The sequence below is a fragment of the Panulirus ornatus genome, chromosome 29 (genome assembly GCF_036320965.1).
Source record: "Panulirus ornatus isolate Po-2019 chromosome 29, ASM3632096v1, whole genome shotgun sequence".
NCBI lineage: Eukaryota > Metazoa > Arthropoda > Malacostraca > Decapoda > Palinuridae > Panulirus > Panulirus ornatus.
In genome coordinates this window covers 21,329,524-21,347,577 of record NC_092252.1, presented here as the reverse complement: position 1 = coordinate 21,347,577, position 18,054 = coordinate 21,329,524, and the positions used below count along the sequence as shown (strand labels likewise).

Here is an 18,054-nt window from a genome sequence, read left to right as displayed (position 1 = left end):
CTTAGTGAAGGTTAGCCTTCAGCAGGGGTGAGTCTTGTCACCGTGGTTTTTCAATCTTTTTATTGATGAGGTGGCAAGGGAGGTAATTGGGATAGTCTTGGAGAGAGGGGCAAGTATGCAGTCTGTTAGAGATGAGAGGGCCCGGGAAGTGAGTCAGTTTTTGTGTTGATGATATAGCGCAGGTGGCAGATTCAAGTGAGACTGTGCAGGAGTTGGTGACCAAGTTTGGAAGAGTGTATGAAAGGAAAAAGTTGAAATTGAATGTGAATAAAAGCTAGGTTATTAGGTTTAGCTGGGTTTAGAGACAGATAAATTGGGATGTGAGTTTGAATGGAGAAAAAATTGGAGGAAGTGAAGTGTTTTAGATACCTGGGAGTGGACATAGCAGTGAATGGAACCATGCAGGCAGAAGTGAGTCATAGGGTGGGGAAGGGTGCAAAGGTTTTTAGAGTGCTGAAGAATGCTTGGAAAGAGAGAACTTTATGTGGGATGGTTGAAATGGAATAACAGCGGGAATAGTTTTCCCCAATAATGTTATATGGATGCAATGCATGGGCTGTATAAGGCTGTGCAGAGAAGGGTGGAAATGTTTGAGGACATTATGTGGAGTGAGGTGGTTTGATCGAGTGAGTAATGGAAAGGTAAGAGAGGTGTGTGGTAATAAAAAAGTGTGGTTGAGAGAGCAAAACAGTGTGTGGTGAGATGGCTTGGGTGTATGGAGAGGATGAGTGAGGTAAGGTTCACTATCTATCCATTCTGTCTTTATTTCTGATGCCCTTTCCCTCTGGGAACTCCCATCAAGGGGGTGGTCACAGCAAAAGTGTCCACTTATTCCCGTCTGTACATGCCACCCTTGCATACACTTTTCCATGCAATGTTCCACTATTTCTCTCCCTCCAGTATTCTTTCACTCTGTTTCTCCATGTCACAAGTGGTCTTCCTCTAGCTTCAACCCCTTTAATTGTACTGTCATACACTCTCCTTGTAAACTCCCAGTCTTGCATTCTTTCCACATGCCCAAACCACCACAAAGTATTACATTTCACCCACTATACTACCACAATTCATTCCCTATGCATTCCCTGGGGTACCACATCTCTCGTACACCTCTTCTTTCTTTCATCATTCCATCTAGTTATACCACAATGCCTCAGATAGCTCACTTTGAGAGCCTGGATTCTTGATCTCTGTGACGTATTCCATGTACATGTTTTGGCTACATAAGTCAGGGTTGGGAGAACTGTGCAATCTCTAATCCTCTCATCACTTCCATACACCTTTACCCTTCATTATTCTTATAACGGATCCAGTGACTCATCTACCCTGTACTGCTCTCTCCCTTATCTCTTCTTCCATATCACCAAACTTACCAGTGACAGCTCCTAAATTCTTAAATTCTGTCTTCTCTCCCAGTTTTTCTCCCCAATACACATTTTAGTACACTTTCTTTTCTCACTGTGTGTGGTTTTGGAAAGTCTCTACTTTCTCTCTATTTCCTTCAAACACCATTGCATTACGTTTGCATACATTTACCTTCAGTTGCCCGTGCATACAAATATAATAAAACACACTTGCAACCTTATGCGACTCCACTCTCAGCAAACTGCACAGTATCATCCACAAACAGACTTGCCACTAGCCACCTCACTGCCATGCTCCATCTCTGCATCCCTTTTCCCTAATTTTGCTTTCACCTTTCTTATCGCTCATTCCATATATATATATATATATATATATATATATATATATATATATATATATATATATATATATATATGGAAGGGGAAACAGAAGAAGGAGTCACGCGGGGAGTGCTCTTCCTCCTCGAAGGTTCAGATTGGGGTGTCTAAATGTGTGTGGATGTAACCAAGATGAGAAAAAAGGAGAGATAGGTAGTATGTTTGAGGAAAGGAACCTGGATGTTTTGGCTCTAAGTGAAACGAAGCTCTAGGGTAAAGGGGAAGAGTGGTTTGGGAATGTCTTGGGAGTAAAGTTAGGGGTTAGTGAGAGGACAAGAGCAAGGGAAGGAGTAGCACTACTCCTGAAACAGGAGTGATGGGAGTATGTGATAGAGTGTAAGAAAGTAAACTCTAGACTGATGTGGGTAAAACTGAAAGTTGATGGAGAGAGATGGGTGATTATTGGTGCATATGCACCTGGGCATGAGAAGAAAGATCATGAGAGGCAAGTGTTATGGGAGCAGCTGAATGAGTGTGTTAGTGGTTTTGATGCGCGAGACTGGGCTATAGTGATGGGTGATTTGAATGCAAAGGTGAGTAATGTGGCAGTTGAGGGAATAATTGGTATACATGGGGTGTTCAGTGTTGTGAATGGAAATGGTGAAGAGCTTGTAGATTTATTTTTCTGAAAAAATACATGTGATTGGGAATACTTGGTTTAAAAAGCGAGATATACATAAGTATACGTATGTAAGTAGGAGAGATGGCCAGAGAGCGTTATTAGATTACGTGTTAATTGATAGGCGTTCGAAAGAGAGACTTTTGGATGTTAATGTGCTGAGAGGTGCAACTGGAGGGATGTCTGATCATTATCTTGTGGAGGCGAAGGTGAAGATTTGTAGAGGTTTTCAGAAAAGAAGAGAATGTTAGGGTGAAGAGAGTGGTGAGAGTAAGTGAGCTTAGGAAGGAGACTTGTGTGAGGAAGTACCAGGAGAGACTGAGTACAGAATGGAAAAAGGTGAGAACAAAGGAGATAAGGGGAGTGGGGGAGGAATGGGATGTATTTAGGGAAGCAGTGATGGCTTATGCAAAAGATGTTTGTGGCATAAGAAGCGTGGGAGGTGGGCAGATCAGAAAGGGTAGTGAGTGGTGGGATGAAGAAGTAAGATTATTAGTGAAAGAGAAGAGAGAGAGGCATATGGACGATTTTTGCAGGGAAATAATGCAAATGAGTGGGAGATGTATAAAAGAAAGAGGCAGGAGATCAAGAGAAATGTGCAAGAGGTGGAAAAGAGGGCAAATGAGTTGGGATGAGAGAGTATCATTAAATTTTAGGGAGAATAAAAAGATGTTTTGGAAGGAGGTAAATAAAGTGTGTAAGACAAGGGAACAAATGGGAACTTCAGTGAAGGGGGCTAATGGGGAAGTGATAACAAGTAGTGGTGATGTGAGAAGGAGATGAAGTGAGTATTTTGAAGGTTTGTTGAATGTGTTTGATGATAGAGTGGCAGATATAGGGTGTTCTGGTCGAGGTGGTGTGCAAAGTGAGAGTGTTAGGGAAAATTATTTGGTAAATAGAGAAGAGGTAGTAAAAGCTTTGCGGAAGATGAAAGCTGGCAAGGCAGCAGGTTTGGATGGTATTGCAGTGGAATTTATTAAAAAAGGGGGTGATTGTATTGTTGACTGGTCGGTAAGTTATTCAATGTATGAATGACTCATGGTGAGGTGCCTGAGGATTGGGGGAATGCTTGCCTAGTGCCATTGTACAAAGGCAAAGGGGATAAGAGTGAGTGCTCCAATTACAGTGGTATAAGTTTGTTGAGCATTCCTGGTAAATTATATGGAAGGGTATTGATTGAGAGGGTGAAGGCATGTACAGAGCATCAGATTGGGGAAGAACAGTGTGGTTTCAGAAGTGGTAGAGGATGTGTGGATCAGGTGTTTGCTTTGAAGAATGTAAGTGAGAAATACTTAGAAAAGCAAATGGATTTGTATGTAGCATTTATGGATCTGGAGAAGGCGTATGATAGAGTTGATAGAGATGCTCTGTGGATGGTAAAAAGAATATATGGTGTGGGAGGAAAGTTGTTAGAAGCAGTGAAAAGTTTTTATCGAGGATGTAAGGCATGTGTACATGTAGGAAGAGAGGAAAGTGATTGGTTCTCAGTGAATGTAGGTTTGCGGCAGGGGTTTGTGATATCTCCATGGTTGTTTAATTTGTATATGGATGAGGTTGTTGTGGATGCGAATGCAAGAATTGGAGAGAGGGGCGAGTATGCAGTCTGTTGTGGATGAGAGAGCCTGGGAAGTGAGTCAGTTGTTGTTCGCTGATGATACAGTGCTTGTGGCTGATTCATGTGAGAAACTGCAGAAGCTGGCGACTGAGTTTGGTAAAGTGTGTGAAAGAAGAAAGTTGAGAGTAAATGTGAACAAGAGCAAGGTTATTAGGTACAGTAGGGTTGAGGGTCAAGTCAATTGGGAGGTAAGTTTGAATGGAGAAAAACTGGAGGAAGTAAAGTGTTTTAGATATCTGGGAGTGGATTTGACAGCGGATGGAACCATGGAAGCGGAAGTGAATCATAGGGTGGGGAGGGGGCGAAAATTCTGGGAGCGTTGAAGAATGTGTGGAAGTCGAGAACAATATCTCGGAAAGCAAAAATGGGTATGTTTGAGGGAATAGTGGTTCCAACAATGTTGTATGGTTGTGAGGCGTGGGCTATGGATAGAGTTGTGCGGAGGAGGGTGGATGTGCTGGAAATGAGATGTTTGAGGACAATATGTGGTGTGAGGTGGTTTGATCGAGTAAGTAATAATCGGGTAAGAGAGATGTGTGGTAATAAAGAGTGTGGTTGAGAGAGCAGAAGAGGGTGTTCTGAAATGGTTTGGTCACATGCAGAGAATGAGTGAGGAAAGATTGACCAAGAGGATATATGTGTCAGAGGTAGAGGGAACGAGGAGAAGTGGGAGACCAAATTGGAGGTGGAAAGATGGAGTGAAAAAGATTTTGAGTGATCGGGGCCTGAACATGCAGGAGGGTGAAAGGTGTGCAAGGAATAGAGTGAATTGGAACGATGTGGTATACTGGGGTTGACGTGCTGTCACTGGATTGAACCAGGGCATGTGAAGTGTCTGGGGTAAACCATGGAAAGTTGTGTGGGGCCTGGATGTGGAAAGGGAGCTGTGGCTTCGGTGCATTATTACTTGACAGCTAGAGACTGAGTGTGAAAGAATGTGGCCTTTGTTGTCTTTTCCTAGCGCTACCTCGTACAGATTTGGGGGGAGGGGGTTGTTATTCCATGTGTGGCGAGGTGGCAGTGGGAATGAATAAAGGCAGACAGTATGAATTATGTACATGCGTATATATTTATATATTTTTTTTTTTTTCATACTATTCGCCATTTCCCGCGATAGCGAGGTAGCGTTAAGAACAGAGGACTGGGCCTTTGAGGGAATATCCTCACCTGGACCTCTTCTCTGTTCCTTCTTTAAAAAAAAAAAAAAAAAAAAAAAAAAAAAAAAAAAAAGAGAGAGAGAGAGGGGAGGATTTCCAGCCCCCCGCTCCCTTCCCTTTTAGTCGCCTTCTACGACACGCAGGGAATACGTGGGAAGTATTCTTTCTCCCCTATCCCCAGGGAATTGTATATATATACTCACACATATATTTATATATGTGTGTGTATATATATATGTATACATTGAGATTTTTTTTTTTTTTTTTATACTTTGTCGCTGTCTCCCGCGTTTGCGAGGTAGCGCAAGGAAACAGACGAAAGAAATGGCCCAACCCCCCCCCCCCCCCCCCATACACATGTATATACACACATCCACACACGCAAATATACATACCTACACAGCTTTCCATGGTTTACCCCGGACTCTTCATATGCCTTGATTCAATCCAATGACAGCACGTCAACACCGGTATACCACATCGCTCCAACTCACTCTATTCCTTGCCCTCCTTTCACCCTCCTGCATGTTCAGGCCCCGATCACACAAAATCTTTTTCACTCCATCTTTCCACCTCCAATTTGGTCTCCCTCTTCTTCTTGCTCCCTCCACCTCCGACACATATATCCTCTTGGTCAATCTTTCCTCACTCATCCTCTCCATGTGCCCAAACCACTTCAAAACACCCTCTTCTGCTCTCTCAACCACGCTCTTTTTATTTCCACACATCTCTCTTACCCTTATGTTACTCACTCGATCAAACCACCTCACACCACACATTGTCCTCAAACATCTCATTTCCAGCACATCCATCCTCCTGCGCACAACTCTATCCATAGCCCACGCCTCGCAACCATACAACATTGTTGGAACCACTATTCCTTCAAACATACCCATTTTTGCTTTCCGAGATAATGTTCTCGACTTCCACACATTCTTCAAGGCCCCTAGAATTTTCCCCCCCTCCCCCACCCTATGATCCACTTCCGCTTCCATGGTTCCATCCACTGCCAGATCCACTCCCAGATATCTAAAACACTTCACTTCCTCCAGTTTTTCTCCATTCAAACTCACCTCCCAATTGACTTGACCCTCAACCCTACTGTACCTAATAACCTTGCTCTTATTCACATTTACTCTTAACTTTCTTCTTCCACACACTTTACCAAACTCAGTCACCAGCTTCTGCAGTTTCTCACATGAATCAGCCACCAGCTGATGTATAGGTATATATATTTGCGTGTGTGGACGTGTATGTATATACATGTGTATGTGGGTGGGTTGGGTCATTCTTTCGTCTGTTTCCTTGCACTACCTCGCTAATGCGGGAGACAGCGACAAAGGAAAATAAACAAATAAATGAATATTAAAAAGCCATGGTGACATCACACACCGCTGCCTTATGCCCATATGTATACCAAAACTTTTGCACAGCTTCCCTTCCACTGTTACACATGCATTTCCTCCTCTATAGAAGGCTTTCACACTATCCATTGGTTGTCCCACTATTCCGGATATCCTTAACACATCCCTTAAAGCATTCCACTTGACTGTCATAAGCTTGCTACAGATCCATAAAGGCTGCTTACAACTTCTTACCTAATGCTAAATAATTTTCCTCTGTCGTTCTTACCACAAAAATCTGATCCACACATTACCTACCTTTCCTAAAACCCCCTTGCTCCTTACTTATTCAGCATTCAGTCATTTTCATACTCTGTCACTCAACATCCTCATATACACTTTTCCTGATATACTTAATTGACTTATTCCCCAGTAATTGCTTCATACATCCTTAGAACCTTTTCCTTTGAATGAAGGAACAGTAATAGCTTTCACCCAATCCTCAGGCACAACTTTGTTACTGTGCTGAATTACACATCAGATGCATCCATTCTATCATGCTTTCTTATTCACACTAGCATTTCAGCTGTAATCCCATCCATTCCAGGTGACTTTCCTACCTTCAGCCTCATTATTCCCCCCCCCCCTTTTACCTCCATTTTTGCTGTAGACCCTTGCATTTGTATCCCCTTCCTTCCATCCTTCATACCCATGCATGTAATACAACTACTGCCTCACCTCCCACATTCATCAGTTCTTCAAAATACTCCTTCCATCTTCCTTTTACTTCCTCATTTTGATTTAGCAACTCCCCTTCCTTAATTTTTGACATTAACATTTCCACTCTTACATCCATATCTTTCCTTTGCCACCTCCTTCCTGTATGATTTCTTATTTTTTCCAAAACTTTCCACTCATCTTTCTTCCATAATTCTTTTACTCTTTATTTGCTTTCATTTGTCAGTTATCTTCTATCCACTGGTATATTCCTTTTGAGCAATCTACCATATGCCTTTTTCTTTTCCACAGCATTTCCATCCACCATGCATTGCCTTTTTCATTCATATATCTTATGACTTGTATCCTTAAACTTATTCTACAACCTTTAGTGGTATTCATTTATTCATATTATACTTTGTTGCTGTCTCCCATGTTAGTGAGGTAGTGCAAGGAAACAGACAAAAGAATGGCCCAACCCACCCACATACACATGTACACACACACACACACACACACACACACACACACACACACACACACACATGTACATACCTATACACTTCAACATATACATCCATATACGTACACAGACATATCCATGTATACACATGTACCTATTCATACATGCTGCCTTCATCCATTCCCGTTACCATCCCGCCACATGAAATGGCATCCCCTCTCCCCCTGCGCGCGCGTGCGAGGTAGCCCTAGGAAAAGACAACAAAGGCCACATTCGTTCACACTCAGTCTCTAGCTGTCAAGTGTAATGCACCGAGAACACAGCTCCCTTCTCCTTTATCCCTCCACTTCTGACATATATATCTTCTTTGTCAATCTTTCCTCACTTATTCTCTCCATGTGACCAAACCATTTCAGTACACCCTCTTCTGCTCTCTCAATCACACTCTTTGTATTATCACACGTCACTCACCCTTTCATTGGAATCACATCGCACCACATATTGTACTCAAACATCTCATTTTCAACACATCCACCCTCCTCCACACAACCCTGTCTATAGCCTATGCCTCGCAACCATATAACATTGTAGGAATCACTATTCCTTCAAACATACCCATTTTTGCTTACCAGGATCACATTCTCGCCTTCCACACATTCTTCAGCGCTCCCAGAACCTTTGTCCCCTCCCCCACCCTGTGACTTACTTCCCTTCCACAGTTACATCTGCTGCTAGATCCATTCCCAGATATCTAAAACACTTCACTTCCTCTAGTTTTTCTCCATTCAGACTTACCTCCCAGTTGTCGTGTCCCTCAACCCTACTGAACCTAATAACCCAGCTTTACTCTCAGCTTCCTTCTTTCACACACTTTACCAGCTTCTGCAGTTTCTCACCCAAATCAGCCACCAGCACTGTATCATCAGCAAACAACAACTGACTCACTTCACAAGCCCTCTCATCAACAACAGACTGCATACTTGCCCCTCCCTCCAAAACTCTTGCATTCACCTCCCTAACAACCCCATCCTTAAACAAATTAAACAACCATGGAGACATCACACACCCGTGCTGCAAACCAACATTTACAGAGAACCAGTCTTTTTCCTCTCTTCCTACTCGTACATCCTTGATAAAAACTTTTCTCTGCTTCTAGCAACTTACCTCCCACACCATGTACTATTAATAGCTGCCACAGAGCATCTCTATCAACTCTATCATATGCCTCTCCATATCCATAAATGCTACATACAAATCCATCTGTTTTTCGAAGTATTTCTCACATACATTCTTCAAAGCAAGCACCTGATCCACACATCCTCTTCCACTTCTGAAAACACACTGCTCTTCCCCAATCTGATGATCTGTACATGCCTTCACCCTCTCAATCAATACCCTCCCATATAATTTCCCAGGAATACTCAACAAACTTATACCTCTGTAATTTGAGGTCACCTTTATCCTCTTTGCCTTTGTACAGTTGCACTATACATGCTTTCCACCTATCCTCAAGCACTTCACTATGAACCATACATACATTGAATATCCTCACCAAACAGTCAACAACACAATCACCCCCTTTTTTTGATAAATTCCACTGCAATACCATCCTAACCCACCGCTTTGCTGGCTTTCATCTTCCACAAAGCTTCCATTACCTCTTCTCTGTTTACCAAAACATTCTCCCTGACCCTCTCACTTTGCACACCACCTCGACCAAAATGCCCTATATCTGCCATTCTATCATCAAACACATTCAACAAACCTTCAAAATACTCACTCCATCTCCCTCTCACTTCACCACTACTTGTTATCATCTCCCCATTAGCCCCCTTCACCCGTTCCCATTTGTTCTCTTGTCTTAAACACTTTATTTACCTCCTTCCAAAACATCTTTTTGTTCTCTCTAAAATTTGATGATACACTCTCACCCCAACTCTCATTTGCCTTGTTTTTCACCTCTCGTACCTTTCTCTTGACCTCCTGCCTCTTTCTTTTATACGTCTCCCAGTCATTTGCACTATTTCCGTGCAAAAATCATCCAAATGCCTCGTGTCTTTCACTAACAATCTTACTTCTACTTCCCACCACTCACTACTCTTTCTAATCTGCCCACCTCCCACCATTCTCTAGTAGTATTTCTCTAAATATTTTAAACCCCTCATTAAAACATGACTGCATCTCTATACTGCAATCAAGTCTAAACTTTCGGTCACCCTCCTTTCATACTCGTCCCTTTATTTTTCTGATTCATTTTCTCATTCACCAACACTTTTACCTCTCCATTTTTCCTCACACCATACCTTAACTTCTTCCTGATCCTCATCCTTGCAAGAACTGCGAAATGGTCACTCTCAAAAGGATCCTCTTGCAACTGTAGCATGTAGTATGGCCTTTCTCAGTCTTTCATTCTCTGCCACATAGTCAAAGTTTTTTGCTCTTCTCTTCCATTGTTTCTCTTCCAATTATTTCTGTGGATCATCTTTGCTGACAGATGTTTGCAAGGAGTAAACCCTTTTCAGCACCAACATCCATAAGATAACTTCTGTTCATATATACTCTAGGCACTCCCCATTTACCAACTGTCTTGCCAATTTCATCATATCCAACTTCACATTCATATCACCCGTTACTACCATGTTTCTCTCGTTCTCAAAACTGTTTATAAAGTCATTCAGATTTCTTTAGAAATGCTTTATTTCATCAGAGATGCATATACACACATACCCATGCATACTTCCCAATTCCAATCTTTCCTTTCAACCACACTATTCTTAATCCATTCCATCCATGCTCTGTAACACCCTCCCACGCTCTTGGTGATAGTAGAATTGCACTTTTTTCTTTTATTTTAATTTATTCCCATCCACCTAACTCTTCCCTCCACACCGTCCCAAAACTTGCATTCATCATTTCCATTTTAACTCCATGTACCTTTCCCTTAGCCTCATCACATCCAAACTATAACTTTTAATCTACTTCACAAAGTCCCTCCTTTTCACTCTGACCAGTCATCCCATCTACTTTCATTGCCACCCTCAAGTACTTCTCAGTTTGCCTCTCGGCAGAACTCGTAGACTCCAGTACTGCTTCCTAGCCTCTTGTGCCTCATCTTCAACAGGCCACTGGCAGAGGGCAACTCCAGTACAGTGTTTCCCAGAGGCTCCCAAATTATCTGAAAAGCAAAAAATCCCAGCACACCTCAAATGTGTGTCTCTCTTTAAAAGGAAAACTATAACTGCTATTGCCCTGATGGAGTTGGGCAGTGCCTTACCTTTTAGTTCCACCCCTAAGTATGTAATAATGATGTTACTACGAGTAGGCAGGGTGAAATTGGATACTTCAGAAAACTAGAGTATCCCCTTGTGGTACTGAAATTTGAAACTTTTCTCAAGGTTGACAAAGAGGACATACGTGTCAGAAGTGGAGGGAATAAGGAGAATGGAGAAACCAAGTTAAAGATGGAAGGATGAATTGAAAAAGACTTTTGGCAGTCTTGCAGGAGAGTGATTGGCGGGCACGAGATTGAGTGAATTGGAATGATTTGGTAAACTTGGATCAACTTGCTGTCAGTGGACAGCATGTGAAGCATCTGGGGTAAACCACAGAAAGGTCTGTGTGGCCAGGTTGTAGATTGGGAGCTGTGGTTAGAAGCATTGCACATGACAACCAGAGAATGTACATGAGCAGCTATGGCCTTTCTTTGACTGTTTCTGGTGCTACCTCCCTAGCATGGGAAATGGTGATCAAGTATTTATTATCTATTTTGCTTTGTTGCTGTCTCCCGTGTTAGCGAAGTAGCACAAGGAAACAGACAAAAGAATGGCCCAACCCACCCACATACACATGTATATACATACACGTCCACACACGCAAATATACATACCTATACATCTCTATGTACACATATATACACATGTACATAATTTATACTGTCTGCCTTTATTTATTCCCATCGCCACCCCGCCACACATGGAATAAAAACCCCCTCCGCCCTCATATGTGCGAGGTAGCGCTAGGAAAAGACAACAAAGGCCCCATTCGTTCACACTCAGTCTCTAGCTGTCATGTAATAATGCACTGAAACCACAGCTCCCTTTCCACATCCAGGCCCCACACAACTTTCCATGGTTTACCCAAGATGCTTCACATGCCCTGGTTCAATCCATTGACAGCACGTCGACCCCAGTATACCACATCGTTCCAATTCACTCTATTCCTTGCACGCCTTTCACCCTCCTGCATGTTCAGGCCCCGATCACTCAAATTCTTTTTCACTCCATCTTTCCACCTCCAATTTGGTCTCCCACTTCTCCTCGTTCCCTCCACCTCTGACACATATATCCTCTTGATCAATCTTTCCTCACTCATTCTCTCCATGTGACCAAACCATTTCAAAACACCCTCTTCTGCTCTCTCAACCACACTTTTTTTATTTGCACACATCTCTCTTACCCTTACATCACTTACTCGATCACACCACCTCACACCACATATTATCCTCAAACATCTCATTTCCAGCACATCCACCCTTCTGCGCACAACTCTATCCATAGCCCATGCCTCGCAACCATACAACATTGTTGGAACCACTATTCTTTCAAACATACCCATTTTTGCTTTCGGAGATAATGTTCTCGACTTCCACACATTCTTCAAGGCTCCCAGAATTTTCGCCCCCTCCCCCACCCTATGATTTACTTCCACTGCCATTGTTCCATCCGCTGCCAAATCCACTCCCAGATATCTAAAACACTTTACTTCCTCCAGTTTTTCTCCATTCAAACTTACCACCCAATTGACTTGACCCTCAACCCTACTGTACCTAATAACCTTGCTTTTATTCACATTTACTATCAACTTTCTTCTTTCACACACTTTACCAAACTCAGTCACCCGCTTCTGCAGTTTCTCACATGAATCAGCCACCAGTGCTGTATCATCAGCGAACAACAACTGACTCACTTCCCAAGCTCTCTCATCCACAACAGACTGCATACTTGCCCCTCTTTCCAAAACTCTTGCATTCACCTCCCTAACAACCCCATCCATATACAAATTAAACAACCAAGGAGACATCATGCACCCCTGCCGCAAACCTACATTCACTGAGAACCAATCACTTTCCTCTCTTCCTACACATACACATGCCTTACATCCTCGATAAAAACTTTTCACTGCTTCTAACAACTTGCCTCCTACACCATATATTCTTGATACCTTCCACAGAGCATCTCTATCAACTCTATCATATGCCTTCTCAGATCCATAAATGCTACATACAAATCTATTTGCTTTTCTAAGTATTTCTCACATACATTCTTCAAAGCAAACACCTGATCCATACATCCTCAAACACTTCTGAAACCACACTGCTCTTCCCCAGTCTGATGCTCAGTACATGCCTTCACCCTCTCAATGAATACCCTCCCATAGAATTTCCTGGGAATACTCGACAAACTTATACCTCTGTAATTTGAGCACTCACTCTTATCCCCTTTGCCTTTGTACAATGGCACTATGCAAGCATTCCGCCAATCCTCAGGCACCTCACCATGAATCATACATACACTAAATAACCTTACCAACCGGTCAATAATACAGTCACCCCCTTTTTTAAGAAATTCCACTGCAATACCATCCAAACCCGCTGCCTTGCTGGCTTTCATCTTCTGCAAAGATTTTACTATCTCTTCTCTGTTTACCAAATCATTTTCCCTAACCCTCTCACTTTGCACACCACCTCAACCAAAACACCCTATATCTGCCACTCTATCATCAAACACATTCAACAAACCTTCAAAATACTCACTCCATCTTCTCACATTACCACTACTTGTTATCACCTCCCCATTAATCCCCTTCACTGAAGTTCCCATTTGTTCCCTTATCTTACGCACTTTATTTACCTCCTTCCAAAACATCTTTTTATTCTCCCTAATATTTAATGATACTCTCTCACCCCAACTCTCATTTGCCCTCTTTTTTGCCTCTTGCACCTTTCTCTTGACCTCCTGCCTCTTTCTTTTATACATCTCCCACTCATTTGCATTATTTCCTGCAAAAATTGTCCAAATGCCTCTGTCGTCTCTTTCACTAATAATCTTACTTCTTCATCCCACCACTCACTACCCTTTCTAATCTGCCCACCTCCCACGCTTCTCATGCCACAAGTATCTTTTGCACAAGCCATCACTGCTTCCCTAAATACATCCCATTCCTCCCCCACTCCCCTTACCTCCTTTGTTCTCACCTTTTTCCATTCTGAACTCAGTCTCTCCTGGTTCTTCCTCACACAAGTCTCCCTCCCAAGCTCACTTACTCTCACCACTCTCTTCACCCCAACATTCTCTCTTCTTATCAGAAAACCTCTACAAATCTTCACCTTCGCCTCCACAAGATAATGATCAGACATCCCTCCAGTTGCACCTCTCAGCACATTAACATCCAAAAGTCTCTCTTTCGCGCGCCTATCAATTAACACGTAATCCAATAATACTTTCTGGCCATCTCTCCTACGTACCTACGTATACTTATGTATATCTCTCCTTTTAACCCAGGTATTCCTAATCACCAGTCCTTTTTCAGCACATAAATCCACAAACTCTTCACCATTTCCATTTACAACACTGAACACCCCATGTATACCAATTATTCCCTCAACTGCCACATTACTCACCTTTGCATTGAAATCACCCATCACTATAACCCGGTCTCTTGCATCAAAACCATTAACACACTCATTCAGCTGCTCCCAAAACACTTGCCTCTCATGATCTTTCTTCTCATGCCCGCGTGGATATGCACCAATAATCACCCATCTCTCTCCATCCACTTTCAGTTTTACCCATATCAATCTAAAGTTTACTTTCTTACACTATATCACATACTCCCACCACTCCTGTTTCAGGAGTATTGCTATACCTTCTCTTGCTCTTGTCCTCTCACTAACCCCTAACTTTACTCCCAAGACATTCCCAAACCACTCTTCCCCTTTACCCTTGAGCTTCGTTTCACTCCGAGCCAAAACATCCAGGTTCCTTTCCTCAAACATACTACCTATCTCTCCTTTTTTCTCATCTTGGTTATATCCACACACATTTAGACACCCCAATCTGAGCCTTCGAGAAGGATGAGCACTCCCCACGTGACTCCTTCTTCTGTTTCCCCTTTTAGAAAGTTAAAATACAAGGAGGGGAGGGTATCAATGAGGTGATCAAGTATGAACTAAAATTTTTGTGAATTGCATTTTAAAAGGGCTCAAATCACTTGTGAATATGTTTACATCTCTAGTACAATGTAAAGCCATATGCCTTTTCTGCAAATGGTCTGTTCCTTCATATATACCTCCCAAATGTCAGTGTCTCTCTCTCTCTCTCCTCTCCTCTCCTCTCCTCTCCTCTCCTCTCCTCTCCTCTTTCTCCTCTCCTCTCCAGGATCAGTGTCCATCATCACTTCTCTTCAGTCTTAGTGACATTTTTTCATGCTGTCCTGCTTTGTAGAATTTCTTCTTTGTTCAGTGTTGTCCTCATTTACCTTCGTTTTGTTTTTGGAATTCCTAAGTATCATATATGTAGAATATACAGAAATTTAAGAATGTAAATTATATACTTTGTGGATATATTTGAACATTAATTTGATTTGGAAAACTTAAAGATGTAGGAATGTTTGGAAACAGTAATGACCTGGGATAATTTGGGAGAGTTGACATGCATTTCACTGCTTTGACTGGGACGAAGGTATGCACATGGTAAGCTTGATTTATAGAAAGGTAGAATGCATTAAGTTTAACTTTGCCTGCCTTTTCAGAGCCAGGATGATCAGAAGCACATCCTTCAAGATCTTCATAAAGTCCTGTGCAAGAGATACAGGGGACCAAAACAACCGTCTTGTAAATAGGCAGTATAGCTCTGGAAACAAATTCCTTGAGGTCCTAGCTCAGAGGAAAGAGAATAGTAATATGTCTTCTTCCCTTTGGCAAATTTTTTTACTCGGCTCATTCCATATTGTACCTGCTATGAACCACAGGTCATGTCTGTTGTAGATAATTTTAGCCTAAAGATTTTAGATCTTTTTAACAATGTATTGATCGTTTGGTGTGATACAAGTGATAATTCATAATTCTCAGGCTTTTGACATTTTATAGTTTTTGTGATTTTGTAATTCATCAGCAGCTATTTACACAGTACTTATTTTGATAGAATTTTATACATTTTGATAATTTTATAGCCGCATTTTATTGGATGAAGGAGCATAGAATGAGAATAGCTTTTTTCACAGATGTGAACAGTTTGTTTCTATGTGATGGAATGAAAATCATCAAAATGATTATTGTTTTAATGTGAACATTATGTGAGTGTCTCCTTGTGTGATTGTGGATTGTATGTTGATGTGCTATATGTTTAACAGCAGTGTTATTTTTTCATTTTGTCTGTGTCTGTTGGGAATGTGCTTTGTATTAAAAAATCTGAATATTTGCCAGGAAGAGGTGACTGTTGTAAGTTGCTGTTTGTACTCAAAGCAACAGAGTAATTCATTACTAGTCCTGCTCAAAGTTTGAAAGGCTCAACGTAGCTACTGTGCGTATCTCTGGAGTTGGTATGACATCTTGTAAATTTATCTAAATATTTGCACTTTAAACTGTAATGGTTTGATTTTTCCTCAGCCCAGTGTATTCAGGTAAACAGAGTATAAAGTAATAATTTGATTATTTCATCATCAGATATTGTTACTCTTTGATATGCATGTTGCCATATCTATGTGCATGAAATGTTAACTCTGTAGTAAAGATATTTGGATTTGCATCTGTATGGAAACTGTAAGTTCATTACTACATTTCTTGACGTTTGTTGGTTGTGCAGTACCTGGATTTTGTTATTGGATTTATTGCTTGTACATAATTACTGAAGTATTTATCAGCATTGCTGCTAATAGACACCTTGCAGTTTAGTGACAGATGATCTGTTTCGTATGAAATTATTTTATTAAATCTTTTGATCATATTCCTGCCCAATGGCAGAGGGGTACCAAGGTTTGGTCCTATTCTTGCTCATGGAGTTGCACAGTTCTGAGTCATGTGCCAGACCATAGCATCCAGGTAGCCTGTGAGTGGGAATGGCTACAGTAAATCAGCCATGTAATAGGCAGAACCTCTTTTGTTTCTTCAAGGGTTCCAAGAGGAAGTGCACATATTTTAACTAGATCATAAGCCTGGTAAAAATTAGCCTTGTTCTATTGAAAGTGTAAGGATTATAAACCGTTATGAGTTCTAGTTGCAAGAGTCCCAGTATTCGAATTTGAAAGATGGTGATGATGTCTTGCAAGTTCTGCTTGTGGTGAAATTATTGGATTTGGTCATAGACTATAGAAAACTTTAAAGAGATTTAGAACTTATCACTCTGCTTTGAGTGCAAGAAATGGCATACTAAGGATAGATTGGAATAAGATGAATTTGAAGACAAAGATTATCCTTTCAGTTTCATAATGGTATAATCACCTGAATGCCATAGTGAGTGATGTGGGAGTTGAGTGTATAATTGGGGGCATGAGACACTTGATGTAATTGAAAATGGGGAACAGCTTGTTCATTTATGTGCTGGAAGAGGATTGGTGATTGGGTATCCATGGTTTAAAAAAGTTGCATACATGAATATATGTGGGAGAGGGGTGCTGGTGTCACTGGGTATTATTGATTGACAAGCATGTTCAAGAGAGATTGTTTGATTTGAACTTGTTGAGAGGGGCAAACAGGTTGTTTGACTTGAACTTGCTGAGACACATATTTTAACTAGATCATAAGCCTGGTAAAAATTAGCCTTGTTCTATTGAAAGTGTAAGGATTATAAACCGTTATGAGTTCTAGTTGCAAGAGTCCCAGTATTCGAATTTGAAAGTTGGTGATGATGTCTTGCAAGTTCTGCTTGTGGTGAAATTATTGGATTTGGTCATAGACTATAGAAAACTTTAAAGAGATTTAGAACTTATCACTCTGCTTTGAGTGCAAGAAATGGCATACTAAGGATAGATTGGAATAAGATGAATTTGAAGACAAAGATTATCCTTTCAGTTTCATAATGGTATAATCACCTGAATGCCATAGTGAGTGATGTGGGAGTTGAGTGTATAATTGGGGGCATGAGACACTTGATGTAATTGAAAATGGGGAACAGCTTGTTCATTTATGTGCTGGAAGAGGATTGGTGATTGGGTATCCATGGTTTAAAAAAGTTGCATACATGAACATATGTGGGAGAGGGGTGCTGGTGTCACTGGGTGTTATTGATTGACAAGCATGTTCAAGAGAGATTGTTTGATTTGAACTTGTTGAGAGGGGCAAACAGGTTGTTTGACTTGAACTTGCTGAGAGGGGCAACAGGTTGAATGTCTCATTGTTGATGAGGG

At 41.4% G+C, this 18,054-nt stretch overlaps 1 protein-coding gene across 3 annotated transcripts in view; it reads left to right on the top strand.

The window, feature by feature from the left end:
* The window catches only part of LOC139758184 (gamma-interferon-inducible lysosomal thiol reductase-like), an 88,294-nt gene extending 72,000 nt beyond the window's left edge, over positions 1 to 16,294 (top strand). For all 3 annotated transcript variants that reach the window (XM_071679395.1, XM_071679394.1, XM_071679393.1), the window contains exon 5: positions 15,463 to 16,294. In XM_071679395.1, coding sequence (XP_071535496.1) covers positions 15,463 to 15,552 — 90 coding nt within the window. In that variant the 3' untranslated portion in view covers positions 15,553 to 16,294. The remainder of the gene's footprint in view (positions 1 to 15,462) is intronic.
* Positions 16,295 to 18,054: the final 1,760 nt, after the last annotated feature.